At 36.4% G+C, this 17,526-nt stretch overlaps 1 protein-coding gene across 1 annotated transcript; it reads left to right on the top strand.

The window, feature by feature from the left end:
• The first annotated feature begins 896 nt into the window (after positions 1-896).
• On the top strand, positions 897-1,505 carry LOC107062696 (uncharacterized). Its single transcript, XM_015313639.1, has 2 exons — positions 897-1,206; positions 1,324-1,505. Exons 1-2 carry the CDS (start codon positions 897-899, stop codon positions 1,503-1,505), a joined length of 492 nt encoding a protein of 163 aa, XP_015169125.1.
• The last annotated feature ends 16,021 nt before the right edge of the window (positions 1,506-17,526 follow it).

Genomic DNA, 17,526 nt, shown 5'->3' on the forward strand with positions numbered 1-17,526 from the left:
TTATCTAATAGAAAAGAAGGATGCCAAGCCAAGATTGATAAGGTGGGTGCTACTATTGCAAGAATTCATCTTTGAGGTCAAAGATAGGAGAGGTTGTGAAAATCAGGTGGCTGACCACTTATCAAGATTGGAAGGCAAGGAGAATGACGAGGTTGAGATTGACATAAATGATTCTTTTCCCGATGAAGAAGTTTTCACAGTAACTCTCAAACAACCTCCTTGATATGCTGATTTTGCCCATTACGTAGGGTGTGGATTAATGTCGGATGAACTGAACTTCTACCAACAAAAGAAGTTCATGTTCGATGTTAAAAAGTACTTTTGGGATGAACCATATTTATTCAGAGAGTGTGCAAACCATATCATTAGAAGGTGTGTTTTGAAAGAAGAAGCCATAGAAATTATCCATGCTTGTCATGCTTCATCGGTTGGAGGTCATCATGGTGGTGTGCATAAAGATGCTAAAGTTCTCCAAAGTGGCTATTACTCGTCGTCCCTCTACAAGGACGCACGTGAGTTTGTGAAGACGTGCACTCAATGTCAAAAACAAAGTGGAGTGTCCAAAAGACACGAGTTACCTCTTTTACCCATTTTAGAAGTTAAACTATTTGATGTTTAGGGAATAGATTTCATGGGCCCATTTGTGAGCTCGTTTGGTAATAAGTATATCTTGGTGGTCGTAAATTATGTTTCTAAATGGGTGGAAGTTGTTGCACTTCCAATCAATAAAGGGAAAAGTTTTGTTCAATTCCTGAAACGCTACATCTTTGCTAAAGTTGGTACTCCTCGGTCTATCATTAGTGATGGTGGATCCTACCTTTGTAATAAGTGATTCTCAGTCGTATTAAGTAAGTACAGAGTGAAACACAAAGTAGCTACTTTGTATCATCCCCAAAATGAGTGGACAAGTTGAAGTGTCAAATCGGGAGATCAAAAGCATCTTGGCCAAGATAGTGAATGCAAACATGATTGATCGGTCTCGAAATCTTGATGACAGCCTATGGGCGTATCACACTGCATACAAAACACCTATCGGTATGTCTCGATATCAGCTAGTTTTCGGTAAATCTTGCCATCTACCAGTTGAATTAGAACACAAAGCTTTGTGGGCATTGAAAGCTCTAAATTTGGACTGGACCAAGACTTCAAAAGAGAGAGTAGACCAGTTAAATGAGCTAGACGAATTCAGGTTCAAGGCTTACGAAAGTTCATCCCTTTACAAGGAAAAGATGAAGAAATGACATGATTCTAAAATCCTTCAGAGGGAGTTCAGAGTGGGAGACTGGGTATTATTAAACAACTTTCGACTTAGACTTTTTCTAGGAAAGCTTAAGTCCAAATGGTCAGGGCTGGTTAGAGTGACACAAGTGTTTACAAACGGAGCCATCGAGGTTGAAGGTCAAGAAGGACCTGTATTTAAGGTGAATGTGCAACGCTTGAAGTTATACTATGGCGAGTACCAAGAGATTTCTCTAATTGAGGTGGTGTACCTGGAAGATGCTTGATAATATTTCCATGTCGTGCCACGATGTTAAGTAAGGCGCTTCTTGGGAGGCAACCCAGGTGTTAGTGTTTTGAATAATGTGTGTTGAATTTGCAGGCGTAGGATCTTGTGCGAGAAAAAGATGTTGTTGGTGGATCGCTGAAACCATTCGGCGAGCACGACACAGTCCGCCCTATGGACTTCAAAAATGGGGTTGAGATTCTGGAACATTCGGCGAGAGAACTCTACCACTCGGCGATTTTTCTCGTCCTTTTACTTCAGCGCTGACAACGTAACTCAGTGATTGTTCGGTGATGTTCCAAGTCTATTATGTGACTTGCCGACCTGTTCGGTGACCTCCTGCATCTCCGCCGATTTTCCCCTTTTTGAGAGTGCAGCTCACTAGAACTGAGGGCGATATTCAGATCATTGGACGCATCGCCGAAGTATTCGGTGACTGGTTCATTCTCTCGCAAACTGGGCACTTAGTGAAGATTGCTCGTCACCTTACTCTGCCTGTTTACACTATAGAATTTTATTATTAGTTGTTAGTTTTTATTCCTATTTTTATTTTATTTGCGGTAATGTTCGTTCTCTAATCACATTGGGGACAATGTTGAATGCTTTTGGTGGGGGTGACACTTGGTCAGTGAATTCCTCTCTGCTCTTGGACCCTCTTGGACCCATTTCTTTGCCACCTCTTGATTGTGTTTAATTGTGGTTGTTCTTGTGCAAATTTTAGTGTCAGTTATGATCAGCACTGATGACTTCAATAGTGCTCTCAGTCGAACAAAAATGGATATGCGGCTACGATGAGGCCAAATGATGTTGCATACGCAATATGTGAACCTTTTGCATCTCGTTGTGACTAGCCGATTATCAAATTGAGTCTCTTGTAATGAACTTCGCACACTAATGAAAGTGTGGAGTCTTGTTTGACTTTGGTGTCAATGTCTTGTGTGATGAGCTTACCGTGAACCTTGTATGATGACACCTAGAATTTTCCCTGTTGGTCCGGTTGAGTAAGTGTTGCAAGCTGTTGAAATGATCTAAGGCAACAATTCTAAAGAGTGAAACAATTTGATAGTATACCTCTTTTGTGGCCTACCTTGTGAGTGTGTGACCTCTGCTTGAACACCCTTTGGGCCTTACCTTTTCTTGGAAGAAACTTGATGAAATTGTGACATCTCTTTATCCCTTCACCCTTAATCCTCATGAGTTGTGTTTTGTTGAATAGCCACCTAAGGCCAAAAGCCTAAGTTTGGGGTGTGGTCAAAAGAGAAGGTAAATCAAGAAATGTGTAGACATTCCCCTCTACCCATGGTTTAAAAAAAAAAGATGGAACCCCTCCATACAAAAAAAAAAGAATGAAAAAGTTGTGAAATAAAATTGCAAAAGAAAATGGGGAGTCCAAAATTTCATCGAAAATACATAATAGGGTGAAGTTTGAACTTGAATGAAATTGTTGAAGAAAAGAGAAGAAAGTGTTGTTCATGCCACATCTCATGAGGATAGCAGCCACTGAGTCTAAATGACCATACATGTACACTCAACCCCATTACAAGCCTTGAAAAGACCTTTGTGATCTTGAGTGAGTTGAAACAAGTGTTGATTGGAAAATAAGGGCAAACCTATGGGTGAAATCATGCATGTATTAATCTTTGTGAGTGTGAGAGTTGTTTGTGATTCTAGAACTATAAATTGTTGAACTATTGGATGTCAATATGGAATCATCCTTTGTGTGAGGGCATTTGAGTACCTTTGTTGAGCTTGAATTTGCATTTGAAGCAAGTATAGTGAACTTGAGAATATTTTGTAATGGTGAGTAAAAACATGAACCATTAAGTGCACAATTTATCCTTGCATGAATAAGTTGAGTCTTGATCGTGTGCATTTATAATTTAGTCTTGTGTAGCACTGCTTGAGACATCATTTTTGAACTGCTAAACTTGAGTTTTACTTGAGGACAAGCAAAAGTTTAAGTTAGGGGTGTTGATGAGTCCGGGGTTTAGACTCATTTAGGGCTTTATTTACAATTATTTAGTGTCCTCAAATGCTTATTTTGTGGAAATAACTGATGCAAAACTCTTGATTTCCAATTACATGAATTGAGGAACAAAGCTAGGACATAAATGGGAAATAGAGACAACACGAGCGAAAAAGAGAAGAGAAAAACAGGATTGAGGATCGCCAATGCCACTCGGCGACTCTCCAAGTTTCCAGTCCACCACCTAAAGTTAGAGAACGCTGAGGCTAAATTAGGGGTAACTTTGGCGAGCAGTATTTCCATTCAGCGTTGGATGACCAGGTCGCCAAAAGTGTTGATGGAGATCCAAACAAGTGTTGATAGACGAGATGAAAGGAGAAAAGGCGACTCGCGGAACCACTTGGTGATCTAGATCAGGATCGCCTAAAATTACACTAGCTGGACTAAGAAGAAGTGAAAATTGAAGGCGAGAGGAAGGAAAATTGTCGAGTCGCCGAACTATCGGCGAAGCCCGACTTACCTTCCCGATTGGTCCTAAACAGCCACATATCGCAGTTGCATAAATTGATTTTTTGCTAGACAGAGAGGGCATTCAGAAACAGGAGTAACAAAAGATTGAGAGAAAGAACACTACTAGAGGCGATTCCTTAGTGATTTTAGGAGAGACTTTCTTTGAGGTTTTGTAATAGAGGAGATTTTTAGTTAACTTTAACTTTCAATTTTCGTTTTTACCCAGCTATGGAAAACATGGCAGATATTGATTTTTCTCTTTTTGCTATGATTGGCTAAAACCTTCTCCTTGGAGTTTTGACTATGTTACCAATTGTTGAGTTTTACTAAGTGGGTGTCATTGATTTGCTAATAATGGTGTTAATTTGAAGTGTGTCTGAATTGCTGCTGTATTTTCAGGTCGTCTTTCATGATTAGTGTAACAAGTTCAGTGTTTTGTGCTTGCTCGAGAGAGAAGTCCAGAGCCAAAGTAGCAAATTTAGCATCCTTAGTAGTGGTTCACTATGATTTCATCTTAAGAAAGTGGAACATGGGATCTATCCTTTGTATCTAGCTCGAGAGAGTGGATTTGATGAGGACAAGGGCTGGGCATCTTCCGACTAGTGTTGAAGTTTGAGATAATTCAGCAAAGATAAGGTAATTGTTCGAGAGAAAATTGCTTTACATATAGTCCGACCTACCCACGACAATTTATCTTATTGTGAGCATCGATGTTCATCCACTAAGTTAAATTCAATAATTGGTTGGTCAATTCCCTAAGTGTTACCTCACTATTTGATCGTTTCGTGTTAAGAGTTGAATTGGATTGATAATTATAATCGGAAATTTGGAGCTTAAACCAAAAAGGTGCATTAAGTGTTCAGTTGAAGAGATTGTTGTCATACTTTCGTAATTGAATTCGAATGAAAATCTACTCTCTGTGGGATCGACCCCAACTCATTTAGTTGGGTTATATATGGACTAGCGATTGTTAACACTTATAACTGGATGAAATGTTTTTGAAACATTAATCAATAGTTACTAGTGAGGATGATATAGAATATGCTTTAACTAAAATAGATTTGATGTCATTGTGTTAGAGAAGACTAAATATATGTGTGGAATCAGAAAGCGGAGTATTCATGAGGTGATAGACCCAAACTATGCTTATGAACTTTGAAGGGGAAAACCCCATGGTATTCAAAGGATGATAGAACTATTTGAGAGATAATGCGCAGTAAGCGAGTAAATAGTACTTAAGTTGTGAAATGGGAGGTGACGGTAATATGTAGGTATGTAGACGGAGAGCTAAAGATTTCCTATTTGCCATGAGATCTTAGTGGGAAAGTGTTTCTTGACTTTTCTGGTAGTCACAAATAGTATAAGGTGTGAGCAATCATATTGATATCCGTGTTTAGTACTAGACACTAAGCTTGAATTCTAGATGACTGTCGTGATCAAAAGATGGAATTATGAGGGTGATGGTGTTAGTTTTCAGATCTAATTTAGTAGGTTTGACCTGAAATAGGTGAGGAGATCAAAGTGGTACCTTGGAATGAAAATGTGGTATTATGACCCATTGAGGAGAGGAATGAAGGTAGAGAAGTAAGATGTACACCCGAGGTGGTATGTGGCCAGACGAGGTCCCAATTGAGGTTAAGAGAAGCATCTTAGAAAGAGGTCTTAGTACCTTTTTATGGAGAGTTCGGTAATCATAAGATAAACTTTTCCTGAGTGTTAGGGTAAAAGGGGATGTAGACTAGTTTAAAGATAATGGTACAGGTCCATAGCCTTCAAGTGTCAGCTTTAGACCTAAGGGGGAGATGATAAGATGAGAAATCAAGTCAAGTGTTTGAGAATAAGATAGTAATGAGTTCAAAGAGTATGTGAGATATCTTTTAAGAGGTCCTTTTATCAGGGGAGTGATAGTATAAGAAGAAGGTTAACGTTCTTCATGATGATGATGATGGCGTAATAATTCAATCTAAGGTTATAAATGTGGAGGAAGAGGAGGATGAAGTCTTACTATGAGAAATAGTTAAATGAGAGCCCTTAGTTGGTTCCGAGTAGTAATGCGGGAAATTCTAGTGTGTATGGCAGATATAATAAGAGTAACCCCATTCCTTACCCAGTCCAGCCGCCATTCGAGGACGAATGATCCCAAGGGGGAGATATTGTAACACCCTAGAAAATTTGTGAGCTAAGACTCGAACCATCCTTTGTTGTGAGTAGGATTTTACTAAGGAATTTAAATTTTCTTATGTTTTAAGGTCACTAGATGTAGTACCTTGAGCTCTAAAAGAACTAAAGAGAATTCTTTCAAGTCATTCGTAAGTTCTTTTATGTTTTGGGTCAACTTCAAACGACCATAACATTCAGTACATTATGAGTGATGTGGCTCATAAGATATCGAATAAAAGGTCTTTGGATTCTCTTTTCAACGCCACAAAGTTTGCTAAGTTTCGAATTTGGATGTGTGAGATATGGCTGATTGAAGTCAGCATGTCTAGTTAAGGAAAGTTACCCGAAATTATGAGGGGTATTTTGGTCTTTTTCTTACCCCTTCAGCTTAAAACATTTTTCGTAAAGTTTTAGGGGTCTAAACTTATTTAGGTCAGTTTCATAATCCTAAATCACACTTTGGGTTTTAGAAGAGAGTTCAAGAAGAGAAAATAGGAGAAAAGAGGAAAGGTTCAAGGCGTTCGTCGACATTCTTGAGTTTTGTTGCGGATTTTCTCCAAGGGTTGATCCATAAGAGGTATGTAAGTTTTTATAGTGTTGGGTTCATTCACCCACATGCAAATCATGAGTTTCACTTTCAAATTAATCCATGAGATTGTGTATATTGAGGTTCTTGATTAAATTCATGAGGTGTTGTTCTTCATTTTTGAATTACAATGTTTGGTTGATTTCTTGAGACGAGGATCTTATTAATGAGCTTTGTTCTTGAGGGCCTTTGACTAGATTTTCATTCAATTAGGTTGGGAAAAGGAGTCTAAAAGGGTTTGGAAGAAACCATTCGATTCAAGGCGAATTAAGGTCATAAAACATGAAAACAAATTTTGTCAGAAATTATGGGCAGGGCTTGGCGCGCCACGCCAGCAGTGCCCCATAACTACACCTCTGAAGTTAAGTGGTTGGTGCGCCACACCACTTAGTGCGTCAGGGTAACATGCCGTGTCCTTTTTCTATCGTTTGTCCCGTCTGAGTTCTTTTAAAGTGTACTTTCACTCCTATCTGTTTCTAACTACTTTAAACTATATTAAATCATCACGAGATCCTTCATATCATGAATCATTACTTTTGAATTCATAAATCAAATTCAAGAGAAAATTTTTGAGTAATAATCTCAAAGTTTGAGAATGAGGAAATGTTATTTTAAACATATGAGCATGAGCTATATTATTGAGAGTAGTATTGAGCACCGATATGGAGAAGAGTTCAGGAAACACTCAACCCCCCATAAACCATGTATTCCAACATGGGTAGAAAGGGTCATACTTTTTAGATGATTCCTTATTTCTTTTAAGCCAAGCTTAGTAGATCCACTTAGTGAGGATATCTTATACTCCGGCAAGGTATAGGACAGTTCTAGCTGCGTGGGCGAGACGTTGTATCATCACAGAGCTCATAGTGATGGTTGTTAGTTAGAGAATATCCCAAGTAAGAGTTATTATTGTATTTTAACATACAATTGAGTTATTATTGTAATTTTACATACAATTGAGTTATTATTGTATTTGTACATACAATTGGGTTATAATTGTATTTTTACATGCAATTTTGTTATTATTGTATTTTTACATACAATTGAGTTATTATCTACTATTTAAAAAGTTTTCCATATATTGAATCTTTTAATGTTGCTTTATTCTTCAGTATCTTGAGTTGAGTATCCTTGAGTGAATTTGAGCATCCTTGAGTCGAGTTAAGTATTCTTGAGTCATATTGAGTTGAGACGAGGTAAGTATGCCTTCGCTTTTATTAGATCAAGCTTATACTTATGTTGCAGAGTTCCCCTTACATGTTCGTACATTCCATGTATTGATCCAATTTGGCATGCATCCTTCCATGATGCAAATACATGTATTCCTGATCTTCAATAGGCATTTCCTTGAGGTCATGTGATATTCCAGTCAGCTTTGGTGAGCCTTCTTATAATTTGGAGGACTTCACCTTTACCTTACAGTTAGTAATTTTGAGATGTCGTGGATCTTGTTCCGATATCATTCTGTAATAGTAGAGGCTTCATAGATAGATAGAGTTGAGGAGTTTTCTGTAATTTCTTTCTTTTGAGTTGTTTTATAAATTCTGAGTATATCTTTTGAGTATTGCTCAAACTTTTTAACGTTGAATTATTTGAGTTTTATGAATTTTAAATGCAGTTTTAAGCTCTTGTTTGCTTGAGTTATTCTTCCGCTTGTAGTCAGCCAGGATGAGGGTTCGCTATGGGACCAACCATGGTTTTCGAGTGCTGACCACGTCCAGGGTGTAGACTCGGGTAGTGACATTTTATGTGGGACCCACTTGCGTATATATATATATATATATCTTAACTCTATGTTTGTGTGATTGTGAAACATTATTTTATATTATATCTTACTAGTTAATTGATCCTCATTTCGCATGGGAAAAGACATTTCATGTAGAATTAATTCTCAAGCTTTTCGTCTACAATATTGTAGGGTGTATGCATACCTCACAAAGAGGCAAGCTGTTGGAATTCTTGAACTTGTTGATCTTCAATGAGACAATTAAAGTATAGTGTATGTACGGGGATTTATCTATTGTTGGTCAATCATGAGGAAGATATCTATAGAAAGTATATGTAATTAGAATTAGAACGGACCACCAAATATATGGTTTAATCAATGATAGCATAACAAAGCATATTTTTATGAGTCCGGAGCCAAAAGGGCAAAAAAAATTATCAAAAATTCCATAAGGACACATAAAAAAATTTTAAAAACAAAAGGGCAAAATCTCTCCTGACGAAGTGATTTCCCTCTGACAAAATGACGAAAAATCACTGCCCTAACAACGATTTCGTCTAAAAACTTTGTTTCTTTTTTTTTTATTAAAAATCACTGACGAGTCAGAAATTTATTTTTTCCTTACACATTGCTGCAGGGGCAACGTTTTTCATGCCTATTGCTATTATTTTCATATCTATTCATGCCTGTTGTTAATTATTAATAATATAAAAATGATAAACAAGACGGACATTATACTCAATAAAATTGTTGAAGCATGAGAAAAATTGAATTATATATCAGAAATAATAATAAAAGAATATTAAATTAGAAAAAACTTTTTTTTTTCAAATTCTTAACTTTGAAGAAAAAAAGATTATTTTTTTCTGAGAAAATCGCTGCTATAGCAGCGATTTTGAAGAAATATTTTTTTTATTTTTTTTTAACGTACGACAACTTTTGTCAGAAGAAAATCGCTCCTGACGGAGCGATTTTTCCCTTTTGGTTAATTTTTTTTTATGTGTCATTTTCGTTTTTTTAAAGAAAAAAATTGCCCTTTTGGCTCCGGACTCATATTTTTATACCCTGATTCAACTATTCTGTTAGTGCTTATTTTAGACAATATAACAGGTATTTTCAAGAACATAGCAGCAAGAAAGGAAAATTTATACGTGGATTTACTAACTATTGAATGTATCAAGTGTTGTCAATTATTGGAATGCAGATAGGACGGAGGGATATGTGCAAGACAACTAAATAAGTTCGCAACTAATAAGGATAATTAGTATGCTTGTAGAAAAATTAAAACTAAGGTTTGTAAGGGTGTGGCAGCCAACAAAGAGGAATAACGTTTGTATGTAAACTAAGGGTTGTAAGGGTCTGGCAGCCAATAAAGGATGGAATCCATCCAATAAAAGTTAAAGTGGCGTACCTGGATGACATGGTGCGAGTATGGGAGGCACAGGAGTAAATGTAACGACCCAGCCTAGTCGTTATAAGTATGTCAATAGTGAAAAAATTTGGGCCAAAAATCTTTTTGGGTAGTGAATTAATTTTTTTTTGGCTAGGCCAACCTTACATAGAATTTGGGCTAGGTGAAGTCTAGGTCCATCCAGAAATGGGTGGAGTGTAATATTGAGGTTTGATTGATATTTTCTTGTAGTCAAGACATTAAGGAGTCCATAAGGCTTCACATAATTTTATTCCAGTATGTAGACATCCCGAAATTGATCTTGGCGTGGAAGATAAATATGGGAAAGTTATGAGAATAAGTTGTGTGGTGAAAAAGTGACCTTTCTCTAATTTCCGATTTTCTAAAGTTTCACCTATCCCGCTATAGTGGGAGGCATCTCGCTATAGAGACGTGTAGACCACTATAGTGGGGTAAGTTCCGCTATAGCAGGCCAGGACGCTATAGTGGCATGAAACAGTATTTTATGAATAAACAACTCCAAAATACCCATTTTTTGCATTTATGTTCATGGACTTTGGAGGGGGGATTTGGGAAGTTTTTACTTTTTTTTCGTGATATTCATCGATAAAGGTAATAGTTTGACTCCCCAACCTTGTGCCTTGATTCTTAAGCCCTAGAATCTAGGTTGTTACCCTTAGGGAAGGTTTTGACATGATTCCATGGTGGAAAGAGCCTTAAATTGGGAAAGATGATCATATATTGGTTTGGAGTTAGAATTTGTTGAGAATTCGGATAATTAATAGGTCATTAATGATTGATTATTTTTTTATTATTATTTGGTTCTTTAGTGTTTCCAAGAGGTTTGATTCAATATAGGTGATGGTTGTATGTTTTTGGTTGATATATGTATGCATGTCTATCACTTTACAGTATCATTTGTGCAATTAATGATAGGAAATATATAGGGAGACATATGGAATGATATCATGTAGGTAATCTCATGCGATGAACTTATTATTGTGACTTGTGGTTTCCAAGTGGTATTGTTCATTGTGTTTGTGTTTGTCCCTGATTAATTGTGATTTTTGGTTAGCTCGGGTAACACACCGGTATACCAAATATGCAATACAACAAATTTGATTATCAGGGAAAATAATATCTTATTTTCATCACTAAAAATCTTGTGTGACAAATTTTTTTTGTCAATTGGTCATCAAAAAAATTGGGTCGCTAAAAGTATGCAAAGATGATTTAGTACTTCGTCTCTAAAAGTATTATAAAGAAAAATTATCCCGAAATGCATAGATAAATTGGGACAAATTTATTTGTCATACAAATATATTTTTTTGTAGTTAATAGTATGTTTTATGACTAAACAGGTTATTCTTATCAACAAAATTATATCGTTGCTAATTATTTAGTTCAATTAGTGGTGACATCATTTGTCTCTAAAGTTAAATGTATTTCCTTGTTGAACAAATGTAATTTCGTCACTAATGACTACTTTTATATGCAAAAAATTATTTTGTCCTGAAATGTATAATTTAGGGAAAATTTATTACTATAAAAAAGATAGATAAATTTGTGGTTAAGTCTATCATTTTATCAATAAAAGTATTATTTTTACCGACAACATATATTATAACTATAAATTATCACGATTAGAGACAGTTATTATTGTCGTAAAGTAAAAAGTTAATTCGTATTCAATAAAAAAAGAGGGTATTCAGAAAAACATATTTTCGTCACTAAATGTAGTTAACTTATGACGAATGTATTTATTTCATGATGAAATATTTGGCTTAAAGAATTTGATCTAGTCGTTGCTAAAAGTTACCTTTAATGACAAAACTTTTTGTAACTAATTGTATTTACTAATTGTAGTTAACCCAGAAAATTAAGCTAAGGCACAACCCACGGCCGGACCCATGAACCGTAGGTCAGACCATAGGCCATGGTCCAGGTCCGTCGATCGTGACCCTCAACAGCCCCTCTCTGAAGCTAGTCGATGACAGACCAGGACGGACCGTAGGTTAGTCGACGGTCCGTCGGTCAGGCCCATCGATTTTCCCCGACAACTTTTAAGTTAGGGGTCGTTTGGTCTTTTCCATATGCATTGGACACCTAAACTACATCGTTTAACCCCTAAATTACGTCGTTTTGGTCAGTTTTAGTCTAGTAACTTCATTAGACTATACCCTAAGCAATTCTTTCACCAAAAGTTTAGAAATCCTAGATCAAAAAAGGAGAAAGAGTCGACCAAGCCCCCTCCAAGAACGCAACAAGTTTCCCTCAGTTCCAGCCCAAAAATCGAAAGATTTTTTTGTGGAATTTGTCACCAAGTATGTGGGACTTCACTAGTGGGTTCCTTTCACCCATTATGTCTCTAGAATTCCGTCAGATCCTTGATTCCGTTCATTATGTTTAGATTTGGGTTTCTAGAACTTCATACTATTGTTGTGATTTAGCTATTAGATTATTCCTAATCAGAATATTATGTTTTCATAACTATGTTGGTTAATCCTTGCATGAAATTCAGAACCATAGTTGTGTAGATTCGTTTAGTTCATGAATTACACTTGCTAGGTCAGTTGATACAGATATACATGCATTAGTTTTCAAATGATTTATTATCAATACTTAATGTTCCATTTTCATTTAGCATGTCAGAATCTCAATCTATCCACTTTATTTTATTATGTTGTATTTTATACATTTTATTGGGAGTAGGCTTAGTACCGAGTCTGACCAGGGTCAGTCACGCTTATAGTTCCAGAACTACGTTCCCCCGTAGGTTAAGTCCCATATGTAGGCATCATATTTAGTGATGATGCCAGTCATGCGTTTATACCCCTAGCAAGGTATATTGGGCTCTCTCGATCGGGCGTAGGCATCAGACTCCACGTTTAGCTCACGTGGTTTTATGTCGGTTATTAGTAGCTCTCACAGTAAGATTCTAATGTATTGACCAAGTTACTAGTTATATTTCAGTATTCAGTTTTAGCATGTTATGTACTTGGTCATTGCATTCAATTCAGTGCATTCTCAGTATATCTCAGTATCTTCATCATTTTCATATTATGTCGTTGGTCAGTATTTTTTTTCAGTTATGTAAGTTTGTTCAGCTTTATCCTATCTTGCATGCTCAGTTCCTTTCAAGTACTGATGCATACTCTGCATTACATCGTGATGTAGGTTCAGGTCCTCAACATTAAGATTACGTGTAGATCAGTTCCCAATCCGTATTCAGCAGTATCAATGGTGATTCTCATTCATTGAGGACGATTGACATGTTTCCATTCAGTCTTTCCTTTTTAGTTTCAGTTTTGCTCGAGTTAGGTGGGGACATGTCCTAACATCTCTAGTCAGTTAGAGGCTTATTTTAGACATAGTTAGATTCAGTTTTAGCTTCAAGTTTTATTTTGCAGTTGTCATTGAACTCACAGATTATATATTCAAACAGTATTGGTCATTCCCCATTCCAGTTTAATTTATATCATGTTTTAAGCTTCCGCACAGTATTCCTCATTTTAAATTTATCTAGTATGCAATGATATGCTAGCTTAGGGTTAGTTTGGGGTCACTCGTGATCCTAAGTCCCATGTTTACGTAAAGGGGGTAGCCTCGGGGCGTGACAGAACCATGAGGACTTTCCACTAGCAAACACCGTTGAAAGTCCAATATAGCCACAACCGGATGAGGAAGCATCAAATCCTGTATTATAAACAATATAGGCACAATATGCATTAGTATTTTGAATGTATTGAATATGGGGAACATGCATAAAATTATGAGCATAAATCATAAAAATCTTTGAAACCATAATGATGCATGACCAAGTAAACAATATCAAATCTAGATAAGCTAAATTCATAAATCATAAAGAAGAGGTCAATACAAAGCTTGGGGAAATCATGTCATAAGCTTAACCTATTTCATCTTACTGTGTGGGAGAGACTATTAACCAACATGTAACCATGAGATCTAATCACTGAATATAAAGCATTACCCCATAGAAAAGGGACTCAATTAACTTTCCAGAACATTTAGGATCATGACTTTGAGACTTGGGTACTTGCCATTAGTCCCTCATAAGGCCAAAAGTATTTGGAGACTTAAGTACTCGCCTCTATTTTTCTATTTCATGAACACCCAACCTGTACTATGATGTCATGTAGTTTATGGGACGTGGGTAATCACCTCTAGTCCACTCGATGCTAAGTTAAACTCCCCACAAAATTAAGCATTATACTTAACAGTAGCTTCTTTCATTGTCATGCCTTCATAACTTACTCATAGAGACACTAATATAAGAATCTCAACCATAATCACCTTTCATATATGAATACTTCAATTGAAAGAAACCTAATTCATCAAGGAATAACAATCATGATCTCCTAAGTATGTGAGAAAACCTTCCACAATTCATTGGTACTTATTTCAAGAGAACTCTTAATTCATAAATCATCAAGTTCATAGGTTATGCATAAATTCATGATCATAAATTCTTACACATTCATGCCATTAGGGCTTGATTTCTTAATAAATCGTGTATATAAGAATGGGTTCATGAAGAGCATCCTTAAAAGTTTATTATATTCACAAATTCCCCAATTCAATATAGCATGCATAGTCCCAAAGAAGAGTTCATGATCACAATATAATAACATAATATGGGTTCACATAAATTTCATCAAAAATACAAATACCCTTCCATTCATGCATAATAAGATAAAATAGATTGAATTTAGCCATAAACAATTGAACTCATTTGTATATAAGCAAAACCCTAGAATTTAAGTTGAATTCCTAAAGGAGTTTTAGAAAAATCTTTGGGACTCAATGGGTGAAAGAGATCCATTGATGAAATTCCCACATACCTTGATAACAAAGCCCTAGTAATTAATGAAAAAATAACTTGAAATTTTGAAGAACCCACTAAATCATAAGACTCCGAGAAATTTGGAGATTTGGCGGATGAAAGGGAATGGGTAGATTTTAAGGAGTAAAATCAGTTATAGGGTCTTATTCATAGGCAAAACGATGTAGTGTAGGAATTAGGTACATAGGAAAAGACAAAAATATCCTTTAAAAGTAACTACCGAACAAGACTACGGGATCGACATACGGTCTGTAAACTTTCTACATATCATATTGGTCAATCGTAGACCAAGTACTGAAGCCTGAAATTTCATCCAACTTTGACGATACCTTTGACAGCCCATAGGATTTCCTACAATCCATAGACCCAAACCGTAGACCTCCACTTCAACTCAAATTTTCACTAAGTCTGGAACTTTTCTACGGGACCTTCTTACAACCTGTAGGTCTAACTACGACCCGTCATTTCCTTTTGTAGACTTGAGGTGCTAAATAAAATCTCTGAATAAATCCTACGGATCAATCGGAAGAGCCTTCAAACATCCTATGGTTCATCCTGTGAATTCATAAGTCCAACATCAGAGACTAAATTTTCCCAACTCAACTCTGGTTTGATATGCTCAAACTACTCTTCGAAACCAATTAAAAGTATAAGCGGTCGTTGTCAACCAAAATACCCAGTAAAGAGTCACGGTGAACCTCACAAGGAGTAGTGTCATGTTAAGAATCCAATTAATGAATTAAAATGCAACTAATCTAATTGTGTTGAAGGGAACTTGGGTGGATCATTCCACCAAAATACAACAAGTAATTTTGAAATCTAGTAGTAAACATGAACGGAATAAAACAGGGATTAAACAAGATTAAGAAAAGCTAGGGGTGTAGAGGAGTGTATTGACACTAATTAGGGGTAAATTTGTATTGCTCAATAGTTCTTAAGACTATGAATAAGATGGGCCATCTTTGATGAGGCTAATCTTCTTTTGATCTCATAACATCATTTCATAGAATCTTCTTTTGGTCTCATCTAACTGAAAAACTAATCAATCTAATACCTTGCTTCAATAACCTAAATTTCGAGAGATTGTAAGCATTGAGAAAATTAACCACTCTTATTGGTATTTTCCAAGTACCAATTATAGATCTAAGATAGAATTAAGTTGGCCACCTTAATTCCTGAATTACCCATTGATAACAACTCAAATTCATAGAAATCAGCCAGAAAACATAGCAATACAACAAACTCACTAATTTATATCAACACCCAACCCTATAATTTCATTCCTGGAGATTGGAGTTTTAGCCACCCATCAGAAAAAGTGTAGGAATTATACCTTTCGGGATAGCAGTCATGGGTTACAACAAAATTAAGCAATTATCATCAATACCCACTTTGATTTCACCTTCGAATTGTTAATTGCAAGAGTGATGTTTAGAAGCCCACATTAGAAGTTGTGTTCTTAGAGTTTCTGTCTCAAATTTCTAAATTGCAAAAACTTATAAGAACTAAACTCTCCACTTTCTCTCTCTTCCCAGCTATTTTTTCTTTTCAAAAAGATTCCTTTGTTTAAAATTTGGTGACTTAGTCGGGCTCGCCAAACCAATTCGATGGATCATCGTTCGTTATGTTCAACTCACCTTTTACTGGTTCTAGGCTTCAATTGTTTGAAGCTGATATGGCAGACCCGATGAAATACACCTTTCACATTTGGTAGAACACCGATTATCTCATGTTCACATTTCTCATGTGGCGTATTGCCAAAGTATCTCTTTTTTGCCCATTTGTATTGAATAGTTTGACCTTACATCTATCCATTTTGGCTAGCTGCTACCTCTTAGGTAATTCCCATTCTTTGTTGTCGATCAACATTGTGGAGTTCACACTTCTTTTTACATTTTTGGGTATTCTTTCAAACATTCAACATTCTTCTCTAACTAGCCAGTGTTGACCCAATTGTGTAATTTTGCCCAATGATGGACAGGGTGACTACATTCTTAAGTGAAAATCATCAATTAGTGCAATACTTAACAATATGTGGGGGAAATCTGAGTACCCATGGGTACATAAGCATATAGGTGGATTGTTATGTTGGGGGGAACTCGTATTTGTTCTGTGTGAGTTAAATTAGCTATAAAAATTAGGCACTAGGCTGAATACTTCATGTTCGGCGGGATTGTCGTAGCTCACCAAAAAGGTTAGACAAATTGCGGAATAAGACCCAACCCGCCTTCTTTAGCATATGCATGACCTTGGGAACTGTCCCATTCAGCAGACATGTCTTAGTCCGCCGAACCAATTTGGTGAATCGCTGAGTGGTAGTGGGTATCACCCTTGATGCTTGTGTTTTATTTTTCCATTTTAAACTGTCATTTTTGGTAGACTCGTCTTAGCCCGTAGAAACTGACTTGGCGAATCACAGAGTTGGAATTGGCTTTCCCTTTTATTTCTGATCCTGGAGTTAACTGCTAATATCCATTTCAATGAACTTGCCAGAACTCGTTGATCCTTTTGGTGATCTGCCTTCTAGTTAGGTGAACCTCAAGAATATTTTTGAAATTTGATTTAATGTGTTTTTAAATTCAACTAACCTTTATTAATCCTATTTTTGAATGTGTGCTTTGTAGGAAATGGGAAAACCTAAGGGTAAGAAAGTGGTTTAATTCGACACTAAGTCAGATAGGGAATCTTCTCCTCCTCCTCGTCCAAAGAAGAAAAATGGCATCTTTATAAATGAGCCTTCAGAGGCCTCTCATGCCCAAGAGAACAACCCTCAAACCCCTACCAGTAGGGGCAATAAAG

The sequence above is a fragment of the Solanum tuberosum genome, unplaced genomic scaffold (genome assembly GCF_000226075.1).
Source record: "Solanum tuberosum cultivar DM 1-3 516 R44 unplaced genomic scaffold, SolTub_3.0 scf00011, whole genome shotgun sequence".
Taxonomy (NCBI): Eukaryota; Viridiplantae; Streptophyta; class Magnoliopsida; order Solanales; family Solanaceae; genus Solanum; species Solanum tuberosum.